Source organism: Mustela nigripes, chromosome 14 (assembly GCF_022355385.1).
Source record: "Mustela nigripes isolate SB6536 chromosome 14, MUSNIG.SB6536, whole genome shotgun sequence".
In the NCBI taxonomy this organism is placed as follows: domain Eukaryota; kingdom Metazoa; phylum Chordata; class Mammalia; order Carnivora; family Mustelidae; genus Mustela; species Mustela nigripes.
Window position 1 is genome coordinate 92,531,683 of NC_081570.1, and position 24,184 is coordinate 92,555,866.

The window sequence follows — 24,184 nt, forward strand, 5'->3', positions numbered from 1 at the left end:
CAGATTAATATAGAAGAGCAAAGGGCCAAGAAGAGCACTGACACTATTGAAGATGAGAAAAGTCAAAACATCAAGATGGATTCTAAGCTATAGTAAGGGACACCTGGGTGGCTCAGTCAGTTAAGCATCCAACTCTTGATTTCAGCTCAGGTCATAATCTCAGGGTCTTGAGTTTGAGCCCTGTATTGAACTCCATATTCAGTATGGAGCCTGCTCCTCCTGCTCCTCCTGCCCTTCTCCCCACCCTTGTTCTCTCTCTTTCAAAAAACAAACAAACAAAGCCAAAAAATTGACCAAAAAAGTGAGTATATAAAGTGATAGTAATTAAGACTTGTGGTAATGATGTGTAATAGACACTAAGGTAAAGATACTAGAAACACATCCATATGCAGATGGAAATCTGATATGTGACAGAGGTAAAATCTCTGGGGAAAGGATGGGACCAGTTAATAAATGATGACAGAACAACCAACTATGAGAAAGAGCAAGAAAGAGAGAAGAGGAAGAGGAAAGAAAGAAAGAGGAAGAAAGAAAGAAAAAGAAAAAGAAAGAGAAAGGAGGGAGGGAGGGAGGAAGGAAATGGATCCTTATTTCACACCATACAAAAATCAATTATAGATGAATTAAAGAACTAAATGTAAGACACAACATTTTTTAATGAAACATAGATTAATATCTTGAGGTGCTTGGGTGACTCAGGGGGTTTAACATCTGATTTTTGGTATCAGCTGAGGTCTGATCTCATGGGTTATTAGATAGAGACCCACATCCTGGGCTCCATGCTCAGTGGGAAGTCTACTTGAGATTCTCTACCTCTTCCCTCCCCCCACTCACATGCATGGACAGGTGCATGCTCTCTCTCTAAAATAAATAAATAAATATTAGAAAAAAGAAATAGATTAATATTTTTATGTCTAAGGGTAAGGAAGAATTTCTCAAGATGTTAAAAGCACATCCATAAAAGAAAAAATGGAGAAATAAGACTACGTAAAAATATTAAACTGCACAATGACAAAAAGCACCCAAATATGAATTTAAAAGTAAGCAACAAGTGAGGAAAACATATTTACAATGTATATAATCAACATAAGATTAATATCCAGGATTTAGAAAGAACACATGTCAGCCATTAAGAAAAAGACAACCAATCCAGCTGAAAAATAGGCAAAAGACATGAGTAAGAAATTCATAGAAGAGGAACATCCAGATGGCCAATTAATATATGAAAAGATACTCAGACTCACTATTAATGAGGAATTTGGTTAAACAGAATGAAATTAAAACAGCAGAGTAATATTTCTGACTCATTGGCTTGGAAAATATTAAAATATTAGAAGCCTACAGTATCAAATATTTGAAAAGAAATACATTTTTAGTAGGAAGTTAAATTGGTACAACCACTTTGAAGAACAATTTGGTATATATAATTAAAGTTAAATGTCAGCATATCCTATAATCAAGCAACTCTACTGCAAGTAATATACAAGGAAATGTATACAAGAAATTCACTGCAGCATTGTTTTGTATTAGTAACAAAACAAAAAAATTTTTAAACCTAAATGACTTATCATCAGAAGAATTCATAAGTAAATTGAATGATATTTATTAAACAGGATCCCTACTGTGGCTAAAATGATTAACTAGAGCTGTATGCACTACCAGCAACAAATCTCAAAAATAGAAGACTTAGAAAAAGGTAATTTTAAAAAGTACATGGTATGCCACCACTTAAGTAAGGTCTTAAAAACATGAGAAACAATGCTATATATTTTAAGAGTATGCCTACAGTAAAATAAATAAAAATCTGAATGAATAGTACATTCAGGATAGTAGTTACGTCTGGCAGCAAGAGAGAAAACAAGTATTAGGAATACACGGAAAACTTCAACTATGTGTAATATTTTATTTACTCAAAAAAGTTTGAGCCAAATATGGAAAAATCTTAAGTATGATAAATCCAGTGATGGCATGATTGTTAAATTTTTACCTTTATCTTTCCACACATTTTCCTGAAAGAAATAGTTCATAACAAGTTAGCCTTATCCTAGGAATGTTTAATGTCAGAAAATCTACCACTATATTTATTATGTAAATAGGTCAAATGACAAAAGCTTTAAAAAGGAAAATAGTTTGATAAAATTTAGTATTTTTTATTCATGAAAGGTATCTTTCTTTGTTTTCCTATATATTTTTTTATTGTGTTACATTAGTCACTATAAAATACATCATTAGTTTTTGATGCAGTGTTCCAAGATTCATTGTTTATGTATAACACCTAGTGCTCCATGCAATATGTGCCCTCCTTAATACCCACCACTAGGCTCACCCATCTTCGTACCTCCTCCCCTCTAAAATCCTCTGATTATTTCTCAGAGTCCACAGTCTCTCATGGTTCGTCTCCCCCTCTGATTTGCCCCGATTCACTTTTCCTTTCCTTCTCCTAATGTCCTCCATGTTATTCCTTATGTTCCACAAGTAAGTGGAACTATATGATAATTGACTTTCTCTGCTTGACTTAACTCAGCATAATTTCCTCCAGTCCCATCCATGTTGATGCAAAAGATGGGTATTCATCCTTTCTGATGGCTGAATAATATTCCATTGTATATATGGGCCACATCTTTATCCATTCATCTGTTGAAGGGTTTCTCAGCTCTTTCCACAGAGCCAAGATTTCCTATATATTCTCTTTTGTTAAAGGATTTTATTTATTTGACACAGAGAGACACAGTGAGAGAGGGAACACAAGCAGGGGGAGTCAGAGAGGGAGAAGCAGGCTTCCTGCTGAGCAGGGAGCCTGATGAGGGGCTCGATCCCAGGACCCGGGGATCATGACTTGAGCTGAAGGCAGATGCCTAACTGACAGCCACTCAGGTGCCTTCCTATATATTCTTATTTTTTTCCTCTTTTTTATTTTAATTTTTATTTTAATTTTTTATTAAATTAATGTATTTATTTTCAGAAAAACAGTATTCATTATTTTTTTCACCACACCCAGTGCTCCATGAAATCCGTGCCCTCTATAATACCCACCACCTGGTACCCCAACCTCCCACGCCCTGCCACTTCAAACCCCTCAGATTGTTTTTCAGAGTCCATAGTCTCTCATGATTCACCTCCCTTTCCAATTTACCCCAACTCCCTTCTCCTCTCTAACACCCCTTGTCCTCCATGTTATTTGTTATGCTCCACAAATAAGTGAAACCATATGATAATTGACTCTCTTTGCTTGACTGATTTCACTCAGCATAATCTCTTCCAGTCCTGTCCATGTTGCTACAAAAGTTGGGTATTCATCCTTTCTGATGGAGGCATAATACTCCATTGTGTATATGGACCACATCTTCCTTATCCATTTGTCCGTTGAAGGGCATCTTGGTTCTTTCCACAGTTTGGCGACCGTGGCCATTGCTGCTATAAACATTGGGGTACAGATGGCCCTTCTTTTCACGACATCTGTATCTTTGGGGTAAATACCCAGGAGTGCAATGGCAGGGTCATAGGGAAGCTCTATTTTTAATTTCTTGAGGAATCTCCACACTGTTCTCCAAAGAGGCTGCACCAACCTGCATTCCTACCAACGGTGTAAGAGGGTTCCCCTTTCTCCACATCCTCTCCAACACATGTTGTTTCCTGTTTTGTTAATTTTGACCACTCTAACTGGTGTAAGGTGATATCTCAATGTGGTTTTAATTTGAATCTCCCTGAGGGTTAGTGATGATGAACATTTTTTCATGTGTCTGATAGCCATTTGTATGTCTTGATTGGAGAAGTGTCTGTTCATATCTTCTGCCCATTTTTTGATATGTTTGCCTATTTCATGTGTGTGTCAGTATTCTTCAAAGAGCTGGAGCAAATAATCCAAAAATTTGTACGGAATCAGAAGAGACCCCGAATCGCTAAGGAAATGTTGAAAAACAAAAATAAAACTGGGGGCATCACGTTACGTGATTTCAAGCTTTATTACAAAGCTGTGGTCACCAAGACAGCATGGTACTGGTATAAAAACAGACACATAGACCAGTGGAACAGAGTAGAGAGCCCAGATATGGACCCTCAACTCTATGGTCAATTAATCTTCGACAAAACAGGAAAAAATATACAGTGGAAAAAAGACAGTCTCTTCAATAAATGGTGCTGGGAAAACTGGACAGCTATATGTAGAAGAATGAAACTCGACCATTCTCTTACACCGTACACAAAGATAAACTCAAAATTGATAAAAGACCTCAACGTGAGACAGGAATCCATCAGAATCCTAAAGGAGAACATAGGCAGTAATCTCTTCGATATCAGCCACAGCAACTTCTTTCAAAATATGTCTCCAAAGGCAAAGGAAACAAAAGTGAAAATAAACTTTTGGGACTTCATCAAAATCAAAAGCTTCTGCACAGCAAAGGAAACAGTCAAAAAAACAAAGAGGCAACCCACAAAATGGGAGAAGATATTTGCAAATGACAGTACAGACAAAAGGTTGATATCCAGGATCTATAATGAAAGCCTTCCTATGTATTCTTACCATAACCTTTGCCATAGTGCAACTGGCTACCCACTGTTTGCACTATGTGCACACCCCTAGGGATTGTTAGGTCTGTCAGGGTAGGCGCCAAGAGCATACTTTTTACCACTGAATCCTCATTGTCTATTATGGGCCTGGCAAAAAGTACCAAACAATATTCAATTGATAGCTAACTTGATTGGTTGACCGACTGACTAATAATATAAAAGTCTTACAAAAACAATAGATATATGCACTAAAATTATATCATTGTGTTAATATTTGGGTGGTAGATTATGTTGATATTGGGGAAATTACTTAACCTCACTATTCAAAAATTTCCTAATCTGTGAAATGAGGAAAATAATACTTGGACTATAAAGTCTTGCAAGAACTAAAGGATATAATATATGTGAAGTACTAAGAATGCTAGCAAACAGGAGCTCAATAATTATAAGCTACTACTCATGCTTCCCAAAAGTTTCCATTGTTGTCATTACTATAATGAAAAGGGTTTTAAAAGTAAGCAAAAAATAATTTTAAATTGTATACACACATATAAGGGCAGACCTTTTGAGAATCTTCACTGCCTCTTTTTTTTTTTTTTTTTTTTTTTTTTAGAAATCTGTATACCTATTAAGTCAAGAGCATCAATAATTTCTGAAGTATCAATCACTCCTTTAAAGGAACAAAGAAAATAAAGACTACCTGGAAGTTTTGAAAAGATACAGAAGCAAAGATTTAAGCAGTATTCACTGCATTGTGGCAACATTTCATAAGACATTAATATCCCAATTATTACCTGCCAAGATAAAAAGAAGAGACTAGAGAGCCCATATAATATTTTCTATATCAATAAATAATACTACCACCCTTCAGTGCTGCTCAAACCAATTGCTCTTGCCTCTCTCCTTTCCTTCACCAATTTCAATCACCTTATGTGGTCTGTTCCATGCATAAACATCTCCCAGATTATTTATTCCCATCACCACTAATCCCATTTTAGCTTAGACACCAATCCATGTTCCACACAAGTATGATGGTACTACTCCTCCTACCGAAAACTCTTCAGTGGTCTTCCACCTCATTCCCCCAGGAATTGAGTCCAGAAATCTTCACAGGCCTCAAGGACCTCCATGATCCCGCCTGGGCCTGCTTCTTAGCTTCATCTCTGAAACTTTTCCTTGCTCTCAGCCTTGGCTTCACTGTTCTTCCTGCAGTTCCTCAGACATGATCTGCTCTCCTGGTGTAACCAGTCTTATAGAAAGCCATCTCCCTGCCTTGAACATTTTTCCACTCCTCACTAAACTAACTTTCACTCATCATTTGAGATTGCCACATGGAGCTTCATGTAAAAACCTTATCAAAATGTTATAAGTATCTTTTTTAAAAAAAAAAGATTTTATTTATTTATTTGACAGACAGAGATCACAAGTAGGCAGAGAGGCAGGCAGAGAGAGAGGAGGAGGAAGCAGGCTCCCTACTGAGAGGAGAGCCCGATGTGGAGCTCGATCCCAGGACCCTGGGATCATGACCTGAGCCAAAGGCAGAGGTCTTAACCCACTGAGCCACCCAGGTGCCCCTAAAGTGTTATAAGTATCTTTATTTATATTGTTCAAAGGAAAAAGTATATAGTTCAAAAGGTACAGGCTTTTTGATTCATGATTATTATTTTTGAAAGATAGTATGTAAATTAAAATTACACCATTTAAAAATATTCCTTACGAGCAGTTACAGTCAAACAAATGATGGATTAAATAAATGAATTTTTAATAACCTTTCATGGATCCCAAATATCAAATAATAAACCTTTACTAAAACATGGTTACTTCTTGGCTATACATGTTTGTTCACATACAAACATACCATCATTATTTGTGTCCAAACTCTTAAAAGTCAACCTCATTATCTTCTCATTATCTTTAAGGTACTGCATAAATGTGCTAAGCTTCAACAGATTGCATGCATTTATATCAACAGATTTTAACAGTGTCTATAAGAGAGAAGAAATTATATTAGAGACGTGGGATTCAGACAAAGTAGATTTTAAATTACAGTGTTTAAACATGCATACATTTATCTTATATAAATTAGGTATTCTGTCATAGATTATTGGTACCTTAGTTTTAGAGTAAAATTTCTAACACTAAAAACATAGAATCTTTGAGTATTGGATCTTTCAAGAAGTTTAGCAGCTGACTAGTCTACTCTTCTACTCAACAATCATTCATGTATCCACCCACTCAGTAAATGCTTGAGAAAAAGAAATGGACCAGATATAGCCTCTCCTTTGGTGAGGAAGACACCAAAGCCATTATGATAGAAAATGTTCAAGGTTCAATAGCCAAATTATGGAAACAACCCAAATTTCTTCTCATAGATGAATGGGTGAAGTGACATGTATATATAACTCAGCCATTTAAAAAAAAGAATGAAATCTTGTCCTTTGCAACAACATAGATAGATCCGGAAAGTAGAATGCTAAATGAAATAGGTCAGCCAGAGAAAGAAAAATACCCTATGATTTCACTCATACATGGATCTTAAGAAACCAACCAAACAAAAAAAGAGAGATTAAAAAAAAAAAAAAAAAACCCAGACAGACTCTTAACTGTAGAGAACATAGAGGAAGTGGGTAGGAGAGTGCATAAAAGAGGTGAAGCAGATTAAGAATACAGTTATCTTGATGAGCACTGAGTAATATATAGAATTGTCAAAGCACTAGGGGCACCTGGGTGGTTCAGTGGGTTAAAGCCTCTGCCTTCAGCTCAGGCCATGATCCCAGGGCCCTAGGATCAAGTCCCACATTGGGCTCTCTGCTCAGCAGGGAGCCTGCTTCCTCCTCTCTCTCTCTCTGCCTGCCTCTCTGCCTACTAGTGATCCCTGTCTGTCAAATAAATAAATAAAATCTTAAAAAAAAAAAAAAAACTTAAAAAAGAAGCCCTATATTGCACACTCAAAACTGATAGGACACTATACTTTAAAAAACAACTAGAACTCTTGGGAAATATATCTACATATTTTACAAAATTCTTATAATGATTAATGTTTTATTGAAGAACAGAGATACTAATTACAACATAAACTAAAATATATCCAAAGGAAAAAAAATATTCAATGTTCAGTGGGAAATAAAGATGTGAAGGAAACGGTCAGAGAAGTAGCTCTACCCGAACATTCTAAAAATGAGTAGCAAAAGGTGAATAAAGATACAAGAGTGTGAGGAATGTAGCAGAGACCACCAGCTGTCTACCAAAATTCCTTCTTGCCTTCTTTGGACACACCACTAGATTACATTACTAATTATAAAAATGTCTCCCTTGCAGTTAAATTTGGTCATGTGCGCAAGGTCTCACTGATGAAGTAAGAGGGAGAGTAATGTGTACCACTTCTAAGACTGGTTAACAGAATCCTACATGCTCATTCCACTTTCACCAGCTAAATGCAGATAATCATGAGAGACCCTTGAGGATGGTAGGGCCACAAGAAGAAAGGAATCCAGATCTTTGAATAACTGTAAGGTGGAGAACTGTGACATCACCCTCAACAGCTACCAAGAAATCATCTTATATACCATAGTAAAAGGCTTGGACTTTTCCCAATGACAAGGAAATGACTTTTCCCAATGACTTTTCCCAATTGTCAAGCCCCTGAAGAATTTTAAGCAGGGTCAGGATATAATAAAAATGTAACTTTTAGAAGGGTCATCTGGTGCAATATGGAGGAAAAATTAGTGAGAGGAAAGGCAAAAAGACTGGTTATAAGACTGGTTACAGTGACTCAGTGAGAGATGGTGGGGGCCAGGGCTTACTAGGAGTGATAGGTATGGAGAGGAAGGGAACTGGTTATGAGGTATACTAAAGAATTACATAGGGCCACGTGATGAACTGCATGTTGGGGTAAGAGAAAAGGAGGAATATAAAAAGGCTTGGTGGTGAAACATTTAACCAAGACTATGATCACGGGGGGAAGAGGAGAGACTCAGAAGCAGGGCCTAGCTATCCATTTGTGAGTCACCCACACTAGGATGACAGTTGGAAGCTTGAAAAGTAATCTTGAAGCCCACCTGTGTTTGCGGGGTGAGCCTAAAGAGAGTCTATAAAGGGATCTGAAAAGCACCAGCCAGAGAGCTGAGACAAAGTGCCAAAGCAAAAAATACAAGAGTCGTCATCAGTGTTCCATGCCGCAGAATAGAGCCCAAGAGCCAAACTACGCAATGCAGAAGTCCTTAGTGACCTTTCGTAGAGGGAAATAATGGAGACTGAAGTCTCGCCACAGAGAAGAGAAGGCAGAGAGTACAGACACAGCTTTGTCAAAGACCAGACTACAGATGGAGGAAAATGATAGGACGATCGCTAGGTGGGGAGACTGGGCCGTGGGAGGATCACTGTTATTAGGAAGAGTTTGAAAATACCGGAGGAAGAAAGAGAATAACAGAAGTTGTACTTTTCCTATTTTAAAGGAGACGGAAACCGGGATGCCTGGGTGGCTCAGTTGGTTAAGCAGCTGCCTTTGGCTCAGGTCATGATCCCAGCGTCCTGGGATCAAGTCCCACATTGGGCTCCTTGCTTGGCAGGGAGCCTGCTTCTCCCTCTGCCTCTGCCTACCACTCTGTCTGCCTGTGCTTGCTCTCGCTTCTCTCTCTATGACAAATAAATAAAATAAAAAATCTTAAAAAAAAAATAAAGGAGACGGAAACCAAGTTGACAATATAACTGAAAGAACCAACTTTGGAAAGAACAAACATCCCATTCCTTGAGACTAGTGGAAAGAAACTTAGCATAGATGTAACTAAAGGTAAGATTATAATCCATGTATCAAATTTATAGAGGTTTACTAACTGTTTTAAGCTTAATAAATAATCTTGGGCATTTTTCATTTATTTACTCATTAATCATCATAAGAACCTTATGAGCTAATAAGCACTATTATTATCCCCATTTTACAGCTGAAGAAATTTTTCAAGAAGGCCAGAAATCTGAAGGAATTCAGTGCAGTTCACCTCTATTTACTCATTGAAGTAAAGGGCATGTTCAGCTACTGGAAGAGGGGAGCAAGGAATGGCAGGGGCTGTGACTGGGGTAAGTCAGAGTTTTTCAACCTCAACACTATTGATATTAGGAACCAGATCATCTTTTGTTGTCCTGTGCACTGTAGGATGTTTAGCAACATCCCTGGCCTTCATTCACTAGATGCTAATATCACACACACACACACACACACACATGCACACATGTGCACATATGCGCACACACATATCCGCAGCCATCATGGGGACAAAAATGTCAAAAACATCAAATGTCCCTGAAGGGCACAATCACCCCTAGTTGGAGTACCACTGGAATAAATGAAATGAAGATAGAATGGACTCTGGACAGTCTTCTGAAATCTAGATCTTTACTAGAAGGGAAATGGAATATTAAGATTATGGGGCTATATTCAAAAAGAAGGCATAAAGTCATCAATTTGTTTTCTAGGTAATGCAAAGTGAACACAGCAGAAAGACTTGGACACAGAGGACCCAGTGAAATCACTATATATTATGTAAAATTAAGACTGGTATCTGTAGCTGGCCTCGGGGGATAAATCATCAATTTCTATAACAAAATATGACACAGCATTATCTAGGGGATGTAGTTATCCCCGCATTTCTCTGCAGGCACTATATAATTCCCAAGAATTATGGACTTAACAGTAAATGCTACTGTCCTGATTGTCCGGACTCCATGTTGTGTGACCTCAGGTCCATTATTCAATTCAAGCCTACCAGATGGAAACTTGTTAAATATTGTTATTTTCTCTTACTGAATGTACTTAAGTCTCTTCACAAGAAAAAGATTTCTAGAAAACCTGGTGACCCCTTCCCCTTTTCAAACATTCCTATGCTGCTGCTGGGCCTCGTAGTCTCTTAGAGAAGCTTAAATTAAAACACTCTTTTATTTATTTTTTTTACCCTAGATGATCAGCTAGTTAAATGTACAGGTGTGGAAGTGGGGCTTCTCTGAAAACACAGCAGTCAGTATACGAATCTTAAAAAAAAAAAAAAAGCCTAAGGATGTCAGAGCAAAAGGATGGAAAGTATCCAAGCTCTTGATCGCATTGCTGAGCCAGTGAACCAATCCTGGAACCAGTTTTCACTGGACCTGTTTGGACAGGAAACTAATCAAACCTCTGTTATTTAAACCACTTTCTGCTGGGTATTCTGTCACAGCTGAAAGCATAGACATAGAAAATCATAACTCACAGAATAATTACAAACTGAGATGAGATTTGTTAAGCTAAATGATAATTCTACATTATAGTGTATGGCATACTGTTGAGGCATAGTATAAATACTTCAATATGTGGTTAAACTGAAAATATGTGGTTGTGATTAACATGTTAGGATCAGAACATCTCCAGTTCCCCACCTGCAGAGTAGCCAGTGCACACACAGGAATGTCCCCAAAGGGCATGGGGCTGCCCTAAGTAGGAGCCTTCTGGAGCAAAGGGCTATGCAGGTTGCATGGACCAATCTATGGGATGCCATCACAGGCTATGACAAGCCATCACAGGCTGTCAAGGCAGACCCTTGGAGTTACCAAAAGCTAACAGAATTTGAACACAGGCCCTAGGCATTTAGCTCACTGGGGACTTTGGTTAATGTTGGGATGGTGCAAGTGGGCCTTTTAAGAGTTTCAGTGGCTTGGACCTGTCTTAAGCAAGATGGTAAAGTCTTCAACATGTTTTCCCATGTTGAATAGGCCACTATTAGGGCAGAAACTTATGTTAAGTGTTCCAACAGCTGGGCAGTTTTAAGTGAAGCAGCTCACATGAAAAAAATTTCTAACCTGGAGAGCTCAGGGAGGGCTAAAGGGGTCTTCTCAGTCCCCACCCTCAATCCCACCCCCACCCCCACTTCCTAAATGGTTCTCCCTGATTCTGTGTGGCCTGAATGCACTATGGCCCACCTCCTTGTCCTGGCATATGGGGATGCCCATAGCTTCCAGTTCTTTCTGCAATTCTGTGATGTCCGCCATGCCATTCCCGCAGTGGTCCAGCTTCTGGAAGAGTTCTTCAAAAAGGCTGTTGGATTTGTCTTCCTGGCCAACCACTGTGGGCAACAGAAAGCTCCACATTTGGTGCAGCATGGGCAAAGAGCGCTAAGCCTCCTCTGAAAGGTAGGAGAGCCCCACCGTCAGATGGAGCTGCCCTGCAGGGGACACGGTCTCTGGGAGCCTCCAAGTTTCCAAGGCAGCTAGCTGGTAGGTTCCCGCCTGTTGGGCAACAGGCCTGGTTCTGGATTTGCTTCTGTCAGTCTTGGTGGGCGGGGCAAATTTGCTTGCGACCACCATTGTTGTTGTTGTTATTGTTTAGATTAAGGTTTAGCCAGGGATTCCCAGACAGCACATTCTTTTTTTTTTTTTTTAAGATTTTATTTATTTATTTGATAGAGAGTAAGAGAGAGAGAGAGAGCAGGGGCAGGGGGAGAGGCAGAGAGAGACGGAGAAGCAGACACCCCCCCTCAGCAAGGAATCCCATTCTGGGACTCAGTCCCAGGACCCTGGGATCATGACCCCAGCCGAAGGCAGATGCCCAATGACTGGGCCACCCAGGCGCCCCAGACAGAACATTCTTTTTTTTTTTTTTAAGACATTCTTTTTATTTGTTTGACAGAGATCACAAGTAGGCAAAGAAGTAGGCAGAGAGAGAGAGAAGGGGAAGCAAGCTCCCTGCTGAGCAGAGAACCTGATGTGGGGCTTGATCCCAGGGCCCTGGGATTATGACCTGAGCCAAAGGCAGAGGCTTTAACCCACTGAGCCGCTCAGGCGCCCGCAGCAGCACATTCTTAATTCAAACTCCAAACTGACAGAGGATAGCCCCATCTTTATGAGTTCTTAGGTGAGGATTTTGTTTGTTTTTTCAGTTTTGTGCTCAGAGCCATGGTTGACTAGATCAGACTCCATAGGGCCATCCTGGGCCAATTCTCTTTCTTTTTATTATTAGACCTAGGCTTCCTCTCCCATTCCCATAGGGTTGTTGAAATCCAAACTCCTTAGAAACCAAGGGAGAAAATATTCAGACTTTTTACATCTATAAAAGCAAGTGTAAACTAACCTTTCTAATATTTAACATGAATTGAAAACTGCATGTATATATAATATTTAAATAAGAATACAAAAAGTGTGGGTGGATGAATGAAAAAATTTGAAACCCATTGCTGCTGTGTAATGGGATTGACCCCCTGGTCTGTGGGCTAGATGAAAGATTTGGTAAGAAATTCAGGAAGTCTGTAATCGGTAGCGACCAAGGATTGCCATCAGAAGTACTGCTAAAGTCAAGAGAACAGATCAGCCAAAGCAGTGGAGCGATGGAGACCAGCACTGAACACATAGACAAAAGACCAACTGATGCCAACCAGCATGCTCCAAGGATCTAAATGGGCAGTTTGGCCCTTAGCCTCAGTGCCACAGAAGTCACAAGTAAACCACGTTAGGGCCTCAGAAACTCAGATTCTCTCCTAAGGAGAACATTAGTGACCAAACACAATACTATCTAAAGGTCCTAATCAGTTAGCAGACAGTCCAAGTATTAAAACAAATTAGATATTTGGTTCTTTTTTTTTTTTTTTAATGCAGCAGGTAGGACTCAGGAGAAAGATCAGAAAAACCAGGTTATGCAAATACATTTTATGCACATGTCTGATTTTTAGTATGAGCTGAAATTTAGGAACCTTTTTCCCATTAGTATTATTCTGGACCCATGTTTTTAAATCATCTCTGTGTGAACTGATACTGCTTATTGTTTCCTTTTGATCTCTACAGATGTTGGGGCAACGAGATAAGGTGAAAGTCAAAATCTTAGGATGGCAAAAGAGCACATGGGTGGCTCAGTCAGTTGACATCTGACTCTTGATTTCAGCTCAGGTCATGATCTCAGGTTTTGAGATAGAGCCCTGCATTGGGCTTCCCACGCAGTCAAGAGTCCACTGGAGATTCTTACTCTTCGTCTGCCCCTGCCCCCACTTGAATGCTCTCTCTCTCTCTCTCTCTCTCTAAAATAAATATATGAATCTTAAAAAAAAAAAAAATTTAAAAAAAAAAAAAAAAAGCCTGAGGATGGCAGAGCTGAAGGATGGAAAGTATCCAAGCTCTTGATCGCATTGCTGAGCGTGTGAACTAATCCTGGAACCAGTTTCCACTGGACCTATTTGGACAGGAAACTAATCAAACCTCTGGTATTTAAACCACTTTCTACTGGTATTCTGTCACAGCTGAAAGCATAGACATAGAAAATCATAACTCACAGAATAATTACAAACTGAGATACGTGTAATGAAGGAAAATTGCACTCATCTCAGTTTGGAATTGTTCTATGAGAACATAACAGAGACCATAATATATATTGAGGAGTGAAGGAAGGACTCCTGAAGTTTAGGTGATATTTAAGACAAGACCTGAAAGATAAGTAGGGGTTTGCCTATTTCCAGTGCAGAAAATAGCATTCCTTGTATTTTTAAGATTCCTGAGAAGAAAAGAACTTAGAAAGTTTAAAGAACTAAAAGAAAGCCACTGTCACTGGAGAATAATAAACAACACAAAGAATAGCAAAGGCTGAGATTAAAACCAGAGGCCACATTAAAGATCCCAGCTTTTATCCCAAGAACAATATAGAGTTTTATCAGCCAGGATAAGCCAGGTTATACTGTGATAACAAACAACTCCAGAATCTCAGTGACCTACAGGTTAAATACCTCACTTGTACATATATGCATCATAGGTCAGCAGTAGGTTCTGCTCCTGGGATATCAATGTCCTTACTCTGGGACTGAGGCAGCCACTATCTGGAATACCATTTAGCTGTGGCAAAGGGAACAAGGAACACGGGAAAGCAGGCTGTGGATCTTTTTTTTTTTTTTTTTATTTTTTTAAATTTTTTTTTAAAACTTTGGAGGCACAGGATTTATTTATTTATTTATTTGATAGAAAGAGAGAGATCACAAGTAGACAGAGAGGCACGCAGAGAGAGAGGGGGAAGCAGGCTCCCCGCTGAGCAGAGAGCCCGATGTGGGGCTCGATCCCAGGACCCTGAGATCATGACCCGAGTCGAAGGCAGAGGCTTAAACCACTGAGCCACCCAGGCACCCCCAGGCTGTGGATCTTAAAGCCTCTGCCTGTAGGTGACATATTCAATTTCTGTTTATTTTATTGGCCAAAACAAGTGGCATGCTTTCCGGACTTCAAGTTCTCCCACAGGGAGGAATGCTGAATATTGTTGGGAAATGTTATAGCCTATGCCAGGAACAATTTATGCCTTTTTGGCAGCAGAATAACATGGTTTAATGTGTAAAGATCCTGCTAGCTACTGTGAGGAGAATGCAGGAAAAAGTTAGGAGCCAGTGCAGTGAGGTTAGTTACAAGTGGTCAGCTTGAGGAGCACCTGGGTGGCTCAGCTGGTTAAGCATCTGCCTTCAGCTCAGGAGCAGGTCAGGGTTGATCCCAGCATCCTGGGATTGAGTCCCACGTCAGGCTCACAGGGAGTCTGCTTCTCTCTCTCTCCCTCTGCTGCGCTCTCTCTCTTTCTCAAAAAATAAATAAATAAGTAAATAAATTCTTAAAAAAAAGAAAGGTGGGGGTAGTGATAAACTTGAGTGGTTGCAGTGGAGGGGAAGAGAAGCAAACAGATCATGATCATTTTAGAGGTAGAATTGAAAGAACTTTCTGAAGGATTGCAGGATATGAGAGAGAAAATGATACCTGCTATAGTCTGAATGTTAATGTCCCTCCAAAATTAATATTGAAATCCTAACCCCCAATGTGATGGTATTAGGAAGTGGGACTTTGGGGAGGTGTTTCAGTTATGAAAGGCATGCCTCCTGAGTGGTATTAAGTGCCCTGATTAAAAACACCCAAGGGGCGTCTGGGTGGCTCAGTGGGTTAAGTCCTCTGCCTTCAGCTCAGGTCATGATCCCAGGGTCCTGGGATGGAGCCCCGAATCAGGATCTCTGCTCAGCAGGGAGACTGCTTCCTCCTCTCTCTTTCTGTCTGCCTCTCTACCTACTTGTGATCTCTGTCTAATAAATAAATAAAACCTTAAAAAAAAAAAAAAAAGGACACCCAAGGGCTCTCTTGCCCCTTCCATCATGTGAGGACACAGCAAGAAGCCATCTACGAATCAGAAAGCAGGCCCTCACCAGACGTCAAATCTACAGGTGCCTTGATCTTGGACTTCCAGCCTTCAGAACTGAGAGAAGTAAATTCCTGTGGTTTATAAGCCACCCAGTCTATGGTATTCTGTTATAACAGCATGAGGGGACTAAGACAGTAACAAAAATAACTTAGGTTTCTGGCATGAGGCACCATGTAGGAGTTGTCAGTCCCCAAGGTGCAGGAGATTGGGATTAAGATCAAGAGTTCAAACTTAGACTTGTTAAGATGCCAGTGATCCATGAACTGACAAAATTGCATGCACAGCTTACAAAAGAAGTCCAAGCTGGAAATATAAATTTGTCAGTCACTGGCATACAGATAGCTTTTAACCCTGTAGGAGAGAAGAATATCACTTAGAAAGTATAGAGTAGGAAGAGGGCCCTAGACCAAGCTCTGGAAAACTCTAAAATGTACATTTCAAATGCAGGCAACAGAGCCAGCATGGCATATGGTAAAGAGCTCAGGCTCAAATTCAAACTGCCTGCAACTGAATAATTTTGGGCACATGGCATAATTTCTCTGAACCTCAGTTTCCTTATCAGTACCAGTTCTGTCTCAACATTCTGTTGTGAGGATTCAGTTAAAAAAAAAAAAAAAAACTTAATATGAGGCCTGGCACATAGGAGGCACTTCATAAGTGGTCATTATTTTTCATGTTATATTTGTATTAAAGGATGACTGAGAAAGAGCCTTCACAGAAGTAGAAGAAAACAGGAAAGTGAACTATTAAAGAATGCATGAGAAGAGGCTGTTTTGAGAAGAAAAAAAAAAGAGTCAAATGCTGCTAAAAGTATCAAATGGTGAGTAAAATTAAGAGCTAGGACTGTAAAGAGTCTTTTGGCTTTGGCAAGAAATGCATCAGTATTTTCAGTGAATTGGTGGAGCAGAAATCAGACTGGGGAGAGTTAGACTGATCCCTACCTCATACTTTGCATAAAAGTAAATTCTAGGTAAAATAGAGACCTAAAAGTAAAGATGTGAAGTCTTAAAGTGTCACAAAGAAAATGTAGAAGAATATGTTTGTGATCTCCGCATAGAGGAATTCCAAATAAGACCTAAAAAAAGCATGAACCATAGAATGCAAATTTGATAAAATTGAAAATACTTGTGCATCAAGAGACATCATTTAAAAGGTGAAAAAGACTCACAGATAGAAAATCCAACTTTACAACCTCTATAGAATAGTATTCAATATATATAAGGAATCTTAAATCAATAAGAAAAAGACAATTGACCTAAGAAACAGGCAAGTAATATGAACAGGGATGTCACCAGGACCTATAATCTATTAATGTTTCTGTATTGTCACTGTCCTCATTTCATTATGTCAGTTGTTTCTTTCCTTCCACTTACATTCATAATCCATCATCTTAATCACTACCTCCCATATCCCTTTACACATTTGCTCCCTCTTTCTTTGTCTTATTTATTTTGCAAAATCATAACCTTGAGTACATCCAACTCTCCATATTCTCTGCAAATTCACCTCTATCTCTCGCTTATATCCTCCATCCAATACTTCACAAAGTTCTTTCAATTTTATCTCTAAAACACATCATGATCTGTCTGCTTTACTTCCCTCCATTGCCACCACACTAGCTCAAGCTGACCACTCCAAGAATTTCCTGATTGATCTTAGTGCACAGGCTCACTATAGCTATAGATGCCCTTCCTTCAATGCAATGGAAAAATGGATGCAAAGTCTGTTGAGAGTTTGTAAGTACAATAGTGGAAAGATGGGGGGGGGGCCCACGCAATGGTTTCCATCCCTTCAATGAAAAATGAAGAACTGGTGAGAATGAGGATGTTAAATGTGAGTAAGAGAAAACCAGAAATAGAGGATGTGAGGGCCAGAAATTTGAAGAAATTGGAGAAAGTATAGCATAGTTATTGTGGAGAATGGGAAGGCTATGCTTTGAGAGAAACTGGGTAGGACACCATGAGTACCCATTTGTAGTGATGAATTTGTAGAATATCAATTTGTGAAGTTTACTGTGTATCATCACGTAGTCCAGAATTGGGCACACCAATCTCATATAACTGCAAGGGACCAAAGCCATCACTTCAGCACTCTTGGTCAGAACTACCAATACACCAACTTTCACTGTGCTATGACATGGACTTTATTCTAGTCTACTCTTTGAAAGGCTCTGTGCCTATTTATTTCACTCAGCATATAGAGCTTATGCATAACAGAGCACTAAGACAGAAAGAACCAGCATCCTGATGACTACAGAACCATTATGGCAGCCTCTGAACTACATTTATATGAGACAGAAGTAAACACAGACCATAAGTCCCCATTATTTCTGGTCTTAGGCCAAACTATTTTTCAGTCTTCAAAAAAGAAATCCACTTTGGCTAGGGAAGAAAGCTAAATGTAATTTGGCCACTGATCAGTAGAGGGTGACAGAACATCAGAATGACAGTTTAAGAATGCCTTTCAGTGTGGAGATTCCTTAAGAAATTAAAAATAGAGCTTCCTTATGACCCTGCAATTGCACTCCTGGGTATTTACCCCAAAGATACAGATGTAGTGAAAAGAAGGGCCATCTGTACCCCAATGTTTATAGCAGCAATGGCCACGGTCGCCAAACCGTGGAAAGAACCAAGATGCCCTTCAATAGACAAATGGATAAGGAAGATGTGGTCCATATACACTATCGAGTATTATGCCTCATCAGAAAGGATAAATACCCAACTTTTGTAGCAACATGGACGGGACTGGAAGAGATTATGCTGAGTGAAATAAGTCAAGCAGAGAGAGTCAATTATCATATGGTTTCACTTATTTGTGGAGCATAACAAATAACATGGAGGACATGGGGAGATGGAGAGGAGAAGAGAGCTGAGGGAAATGGAAGGGGAGGTGAACCATGAGAGACTATGGACCCTGAAAAACAACCTGAGGGTTTTGAAGGGGTGGAGGGTGGGAGGTTGGGGGAACCAAGTAGTGGGTATTGGGGAGGGCACGTATTGCATCGAGCACTGGGTGTGGTGCAAAAACAATGAATACTGTTATGCTGAAAAGAAATTAAAATAAACAAATAAATAAAAATAATTTTTAAAAAAGAATACCTTTATGAACCATGTTGTAAGCATTTTTCTATATCATTCAATTAATATTTTCCCCAACTCATTGACATATTTAACTATGAATTTATAAAGTATATAAATCTATGCTTAATAAAATGCATGGTTCATCACCTGGAAACATTTGGTGAGAAAAATAACAATTTTCATTATTCTTCCTTTACTTATCATTCTTTTTTACATTTTTTCTCTGTGTCCTACAATATCATGAAAGTTCATCAATTAAGGAATATATCACATCATTCTTTTCCTATAAATGTTTTATAAATATCTTTCCAAGAGTGATCAAGTTAATGAAACCCAATGTATTGGGTGCACCAAGCCACCTATGGCTGTTAACAAATGGTTAAATGATAAAATCTTTATGTTATCTGTGGGTAGCATAATTCCGAAGCATGATATTTGATCCCCCTTATTTATGTCAGTTTATTTGGCTATAATTCATAGTAATATTAACGAGATCAAAACTTTTCAATGCAATTATAATAAAGCATTTTATATCATACCATAGTGTGTTTTTGAAAGAAAGAACGTTTTTCTTCATCAGAATGTGTTTTGTCTAAAATTATTTTAGAAGTGTCACTCTTATTCATATTATTATAGGCTTAATTAATTCTCCCTTCTGAAGGATATTAATTTGCAGTTATTTATGGAGCACCTACTAGATGTTCAATTTATGTTTTAAATAATTAACAAATTACCAAAAACTGTGTTGCTTAAGACATCAGAAGTTTACTCTCTCACAATTCAGGTCAAAAGTCTGAAATCAAGATATAAACAAGGTCACCTTCTTCTGGAGTATCTAAAGGGGAATCTTTTCTTTGTCTCTTTCCAGTTTCTAGTGGTTGCCAGCAATCCTTGACTTCTAACTGCATCATTTCAAATTCTGCTTCCACCATCACATGACCTTCTATGTGTCTCTCTCTCTGTCTTTACATGGTCTTCTTAAAAGGACACCAGTTATTGGATTTAGGGCCAACTATTATGGCCCCTAGTAAGACCTCATCTTAACCTATTACATCTGTAAAGACTCTACTTCTAAATAAGATCACATTCTGAGGTTCTGGGTGGCCATGAATTTTGAAGGGAACACTACTCAGTACAAGTAGTAATGCAATTTTGTAGATCTTGAAAGCAATCTTAAAAGAAAAAAAGAATAAGATGGTTCTCCTTTATGGAATTAATATGGAAACTGAATATATTATATTCAGAATAGACAAATACCAAAGTACACTCAATTGAGTCTTTATATTCTACTTTATTTTTCATTCATGTGTATATACCCTACCTTGTTCTATAATGGTTTTGAGGTATCTTACAATAAAAACACTTAACAGTGTGCACAATATAAAACATATGTGGCTCATTGTCAATAAATAGTGTATACTTTTTGTTGAGACACAGTAGAGTTAGAAACTTCATGATAAATGAAGACAAAACCCTCTCTATAAATGCAATCCCCAAAATTCCATCACATAAAATTCATACTCACATTATTGCAATGTTAAAGAAGACAATCCTTTTCAATTAATCTTCCAGTTATTATGTGTTTTAATTTATTTGCCTTCACTTATGAGATGTGTAAGAAATAGACCAATTATTATTGATAAAACCCCAAATTATCATAAGGTCATTTTCTGACATTTTGCCCTAAAGAGGGTAATACCTTTAACTGATCCTTGGTTGAGGATTGCAAACAGGTGGTGGATGGTAGCCAATTGCCAATTGAGTTCTATCTGAATTCATGTTGTCAAAGCATTACACAATTTTGAGAGTAGAAAGTCAAGACCAGAAAATGGTAAACTATAGATGATAAGGGAAAACATGGTCATTAGCACAATTCTTATTATCAGACAAAAGAGAACACATCGTCAGCTCCTTGGGAGAACCAACATTTAATGTAGCAATGAGTTGTTTAAAAAATATCTCACTGAGTGATGAAAGAAGATATAGTCCTTCAAAAATTCCTAAAATAATTTACAGTAACAGTAAAGGCTGCTTCTTGTCAACAGTTTTGTTAAAGTGGAGACCATAATGCTAAAACACAGCTTAGCCAAGGCAATTTTGGGAATGGCTAGGATAACACAACTCCAATAATTGTGTCAGCTCATTCCAAGGACAAAAGTTAAAGTAACTGGAAGAGTAACTCAACCAAATATCCTTCAACACACCTCCCCAAATATTATTCTCCCACCTGGCCTTTTGGGAGGTGTGGAGTGGAAGACTCTGCCAGCTTGTACTCACTGATGAGAATCCAGAAAGTTAATATTCTGAGGTGTTAGATTTAGACACTCTTTAAAATCAAGTAATCAGAGGACTTCTGGGAAAGATGTCAGAGTAGGAAGATCCTAAGCTCACCTATTCCCACAGATACAACTAGATAACACCACATCACAGTAAATAAACCAGAAAATGACCCAAACACTGGCAGAACAGACGTTCCACAGCTAAATATAGAGCAAGAAGCTGCATCAAAGAGGGTAGGAAGCTCAGAGACAAGGTTGGGAGTCAAAGAGACATGTGGGGCTGCCCATGGGAGAGACAAGCATGCTAGATACAGAAAGGGGAAAGGCCCAGACCCCACAAAAGGCACCCCAGATACAGGGGATCTGCATAGGGAAGAGAAATCCCCCATAACATTTGGCTGTGAAAACAGAGAGGCCTAACAATCAGTTGGGCTTAACACCTAGAAATTTAAAAACCAGCAGGTTTGGTTCTGGGAGACCCAAAAGAGTGGAGTCCCCACCATAAAAAGACAGCTTAATAAATAGCCCTGCTGAGATATAGCATAGAAGCAGCAGTTTGAAAAGTGCCTGAAGTATACTGGAAGAAGATTTATTTACTAATCTCAGAGCATGTGCTGGAGGGATAGGAATCTTTGGGAGACATCTCCAATGATAAGAACTGACAGATACCATTTCCCTCCCCTTCCCCCCAGCAGAGATACCTGGACACTTGTGGAAAACCGTGTACCACCAACACTCTCCACCTAGCTTGCTAACAGTGAGCCCTGCTCCCAAGAGCCTTGGCAATGTACCCTTTCCAACCAGGCCTGGGCAAGAGTTTCCCCAGGTAGCTGCAGGTTCCCTTCTGCAGCAGACTATTGCAGACCCTGCTAACACCATGTGTCCTGCCCCCACTTTCTCCTGCAGACCCGCCCCTCCAATATTTTCTTGGCCTGAGCCCATCTGAAGTGATGCTACATGCCCAACAGGACCAGCACCACTCCAAAATGACTCTTGTCCCAGGGAATGGGGAAGATAACTACACACTCCAGTTTGACTATGGACCCAGCACTGGGCTGGGGGCAGACATGTAGTCTGAATGCAGGACCTGCCCACCAAAAAAAGCTTCTTAGGGGACAACACAGGGAAAGCACCTTAGAATTTGGTGCTACTGCATCTCTGGCAAATACCAGGTATGACTCAAACAAGTCCAAGGTGGCACCAGACTGTCCCACTGACAACACAAGGACCAAGTCCTGCCCACAACAAGCAAAGTGCACTATTGCAGATGAGAGGACTGAAGAAAAAAGTGGCTCAGCCACAACAGCAAGTCATACACAATACACATGGGAGATACCCCTGAAGCACCGGGTTCTGGTAAACAGGGAACATTGCACTGCAAAGCACTATAGCTCCTCTTCCTCATAAGGTGACTACCTTCAAAAGCAGGAGATGTAGCTAATGTTCCTAATACATACAGACACAGGGAGTTAGATGAAATGAGGAAACAGAGGAATATGTCACAAATGAATTAACAGGACAAAATCACACTAAGAGGCCTAAATTAAATAAAATAAGTAATATGACTGATAGAGAATATAAAGTAATGTTCACAAAGGTACTCACTGGACTTGAGAAAAGAGTATAGGACATCAGTGAAACCATTAAAAAGAGGTAGAAAACAGAAAAAATCAGAGATGAACTTAATTAACACTACACTAAATGGAAAAATGGTAGACTAGAGGAAGCAGAAGAACAGATCAGCAACTTGAAGGACAAAGTAATAGAAATCAATCAAGCTAAACAGGAGAAAGAAAAAAAACAATAAATGAAAATAGATTAAAAAATTCAGTAACACCATAAAGCATTATAACATTTACATTATAGGGATCCCATAAGGAGAAGAAAGAGAAAAGGGGTAGAAATAATTCTTGAAGAAATAATAGCTGAAAACGCCCTGAATCTGGGGTAGGAAACAGAAATTCAAATCCAGGAGGCAGGAGCCCTGAACAAAATCATCCAAGGAGGCCACACTAAGACACACAATAATTGAAACAGCAAAAAGTGATAAGGAGATAAAGTGATAAAGAGAATTTTATTTTATTTTATTTCATTTTATTTTTTAAAAGATTTTATTTAAGGGGTACCTGAGTGGCTCAGTCGGTTAAAGCCTCTGCCTTCAGCTCAGGTCCTGATCCCAGGGTCCTGGGATCGAGCCCCGCCTGGGGCTCCCTGCTCAGCAGGGAGCCTACTTCCTCCTCTCTCTCTCTGCCTGCCTCTCTGCCTACTTGTGATCTCTGTCTGCCAAATAAATAAATAAATAATAAAATAAATAAATGAATAAAATCTTATTTAATAAATAAATAAGGGTTATTTATTTATTAAATAACCCTTATTTATTTATTAAATAAGATTTTATTTATTCATAAATAAATAAATAAATATAATAACCCTTATTTATTTAAATAAGATTTTATTTATTTATTTGACAGACAGAGATCACAAGTAGGCAGAGAGGCAGGCAGAGAGAGAGCGGAGGAAGTAGGCTCCCTGCTGAGCAGAGAGCCCCAGGCGCGGCTCGATCCCAGGACCCTGGGATCAGGACCTGAGCCGAAGGCAGAGGCTTTAACCCACTGAGCCACCCAAAGCCCACTGAGCCACCCAGGTACCCTGATAAAGAGAATTTCAGAAGGAGCAAGAGACCAGAAAACAGTTAAATACAAAGGAAATCCTATAAGGCTACTAGCTGATTTTTCAGGAGAAATTCTACAAGTCAGAAGAGAGTGGAATGATATGTTCAAAGTAGTGAAAGAAAAAACCCTGCAGGGGTACCTGGGTGGCTCAGGGTTGAACATCTTGATTTTAGCTCAGGTTGTGATCTTGGAGTCATGGAATCAAGCCCCGTGTTGGGCTCCATGCTCAGAGTCTGCTGTCCCTCTCACTCCTCCTCTCCCACTCATGCGCGCTCCCTCTCTCTCTCTCTCTTAAATACATACATATATACATAAAATCTTTAAAAGAAAAAGAGGAAAACCTGCAGCCAAGAACACTCTTTCCAGCAAAGCTAACATCTAGAATAAGAAAGATAAAGAGTTTCCTAAACAAACAAAAGTTAAGAAATTTAGCACCGGGCGCCTGGGTGGCTCAGTGGGTTGAGCCACTGCCTTCGGCTCAGGTCA

At 39.1% G+C, this 24,184-nt stretch overlaps 1 protein-coding gene across 1 annotated transcript in view; it reads right to left on the bottom strand.

The window, feature by feature from the left end:
• The window catches only part of LOC132002106 (mitochondrial adenyl nucleotide antiporter SLC25A24-like), a 127,859-nt gene extending 116,231 nt beyond the window's left edge, over positions 1-11,628 (bottom strand). Inside the window, exon 1 of the mRNA XM_059377107.1 lies at positions 11,449-11,628. Coding sequence (XP_059233090.1) covers positions 11,449-11,628 — 180 coding nt within the window. The remainder of the gene's footprint in view (positions 1-11,448) is intronic.
• Between the last annotated feature and the right edge of the window lie 12,556 nt (positions 11,629-24,184).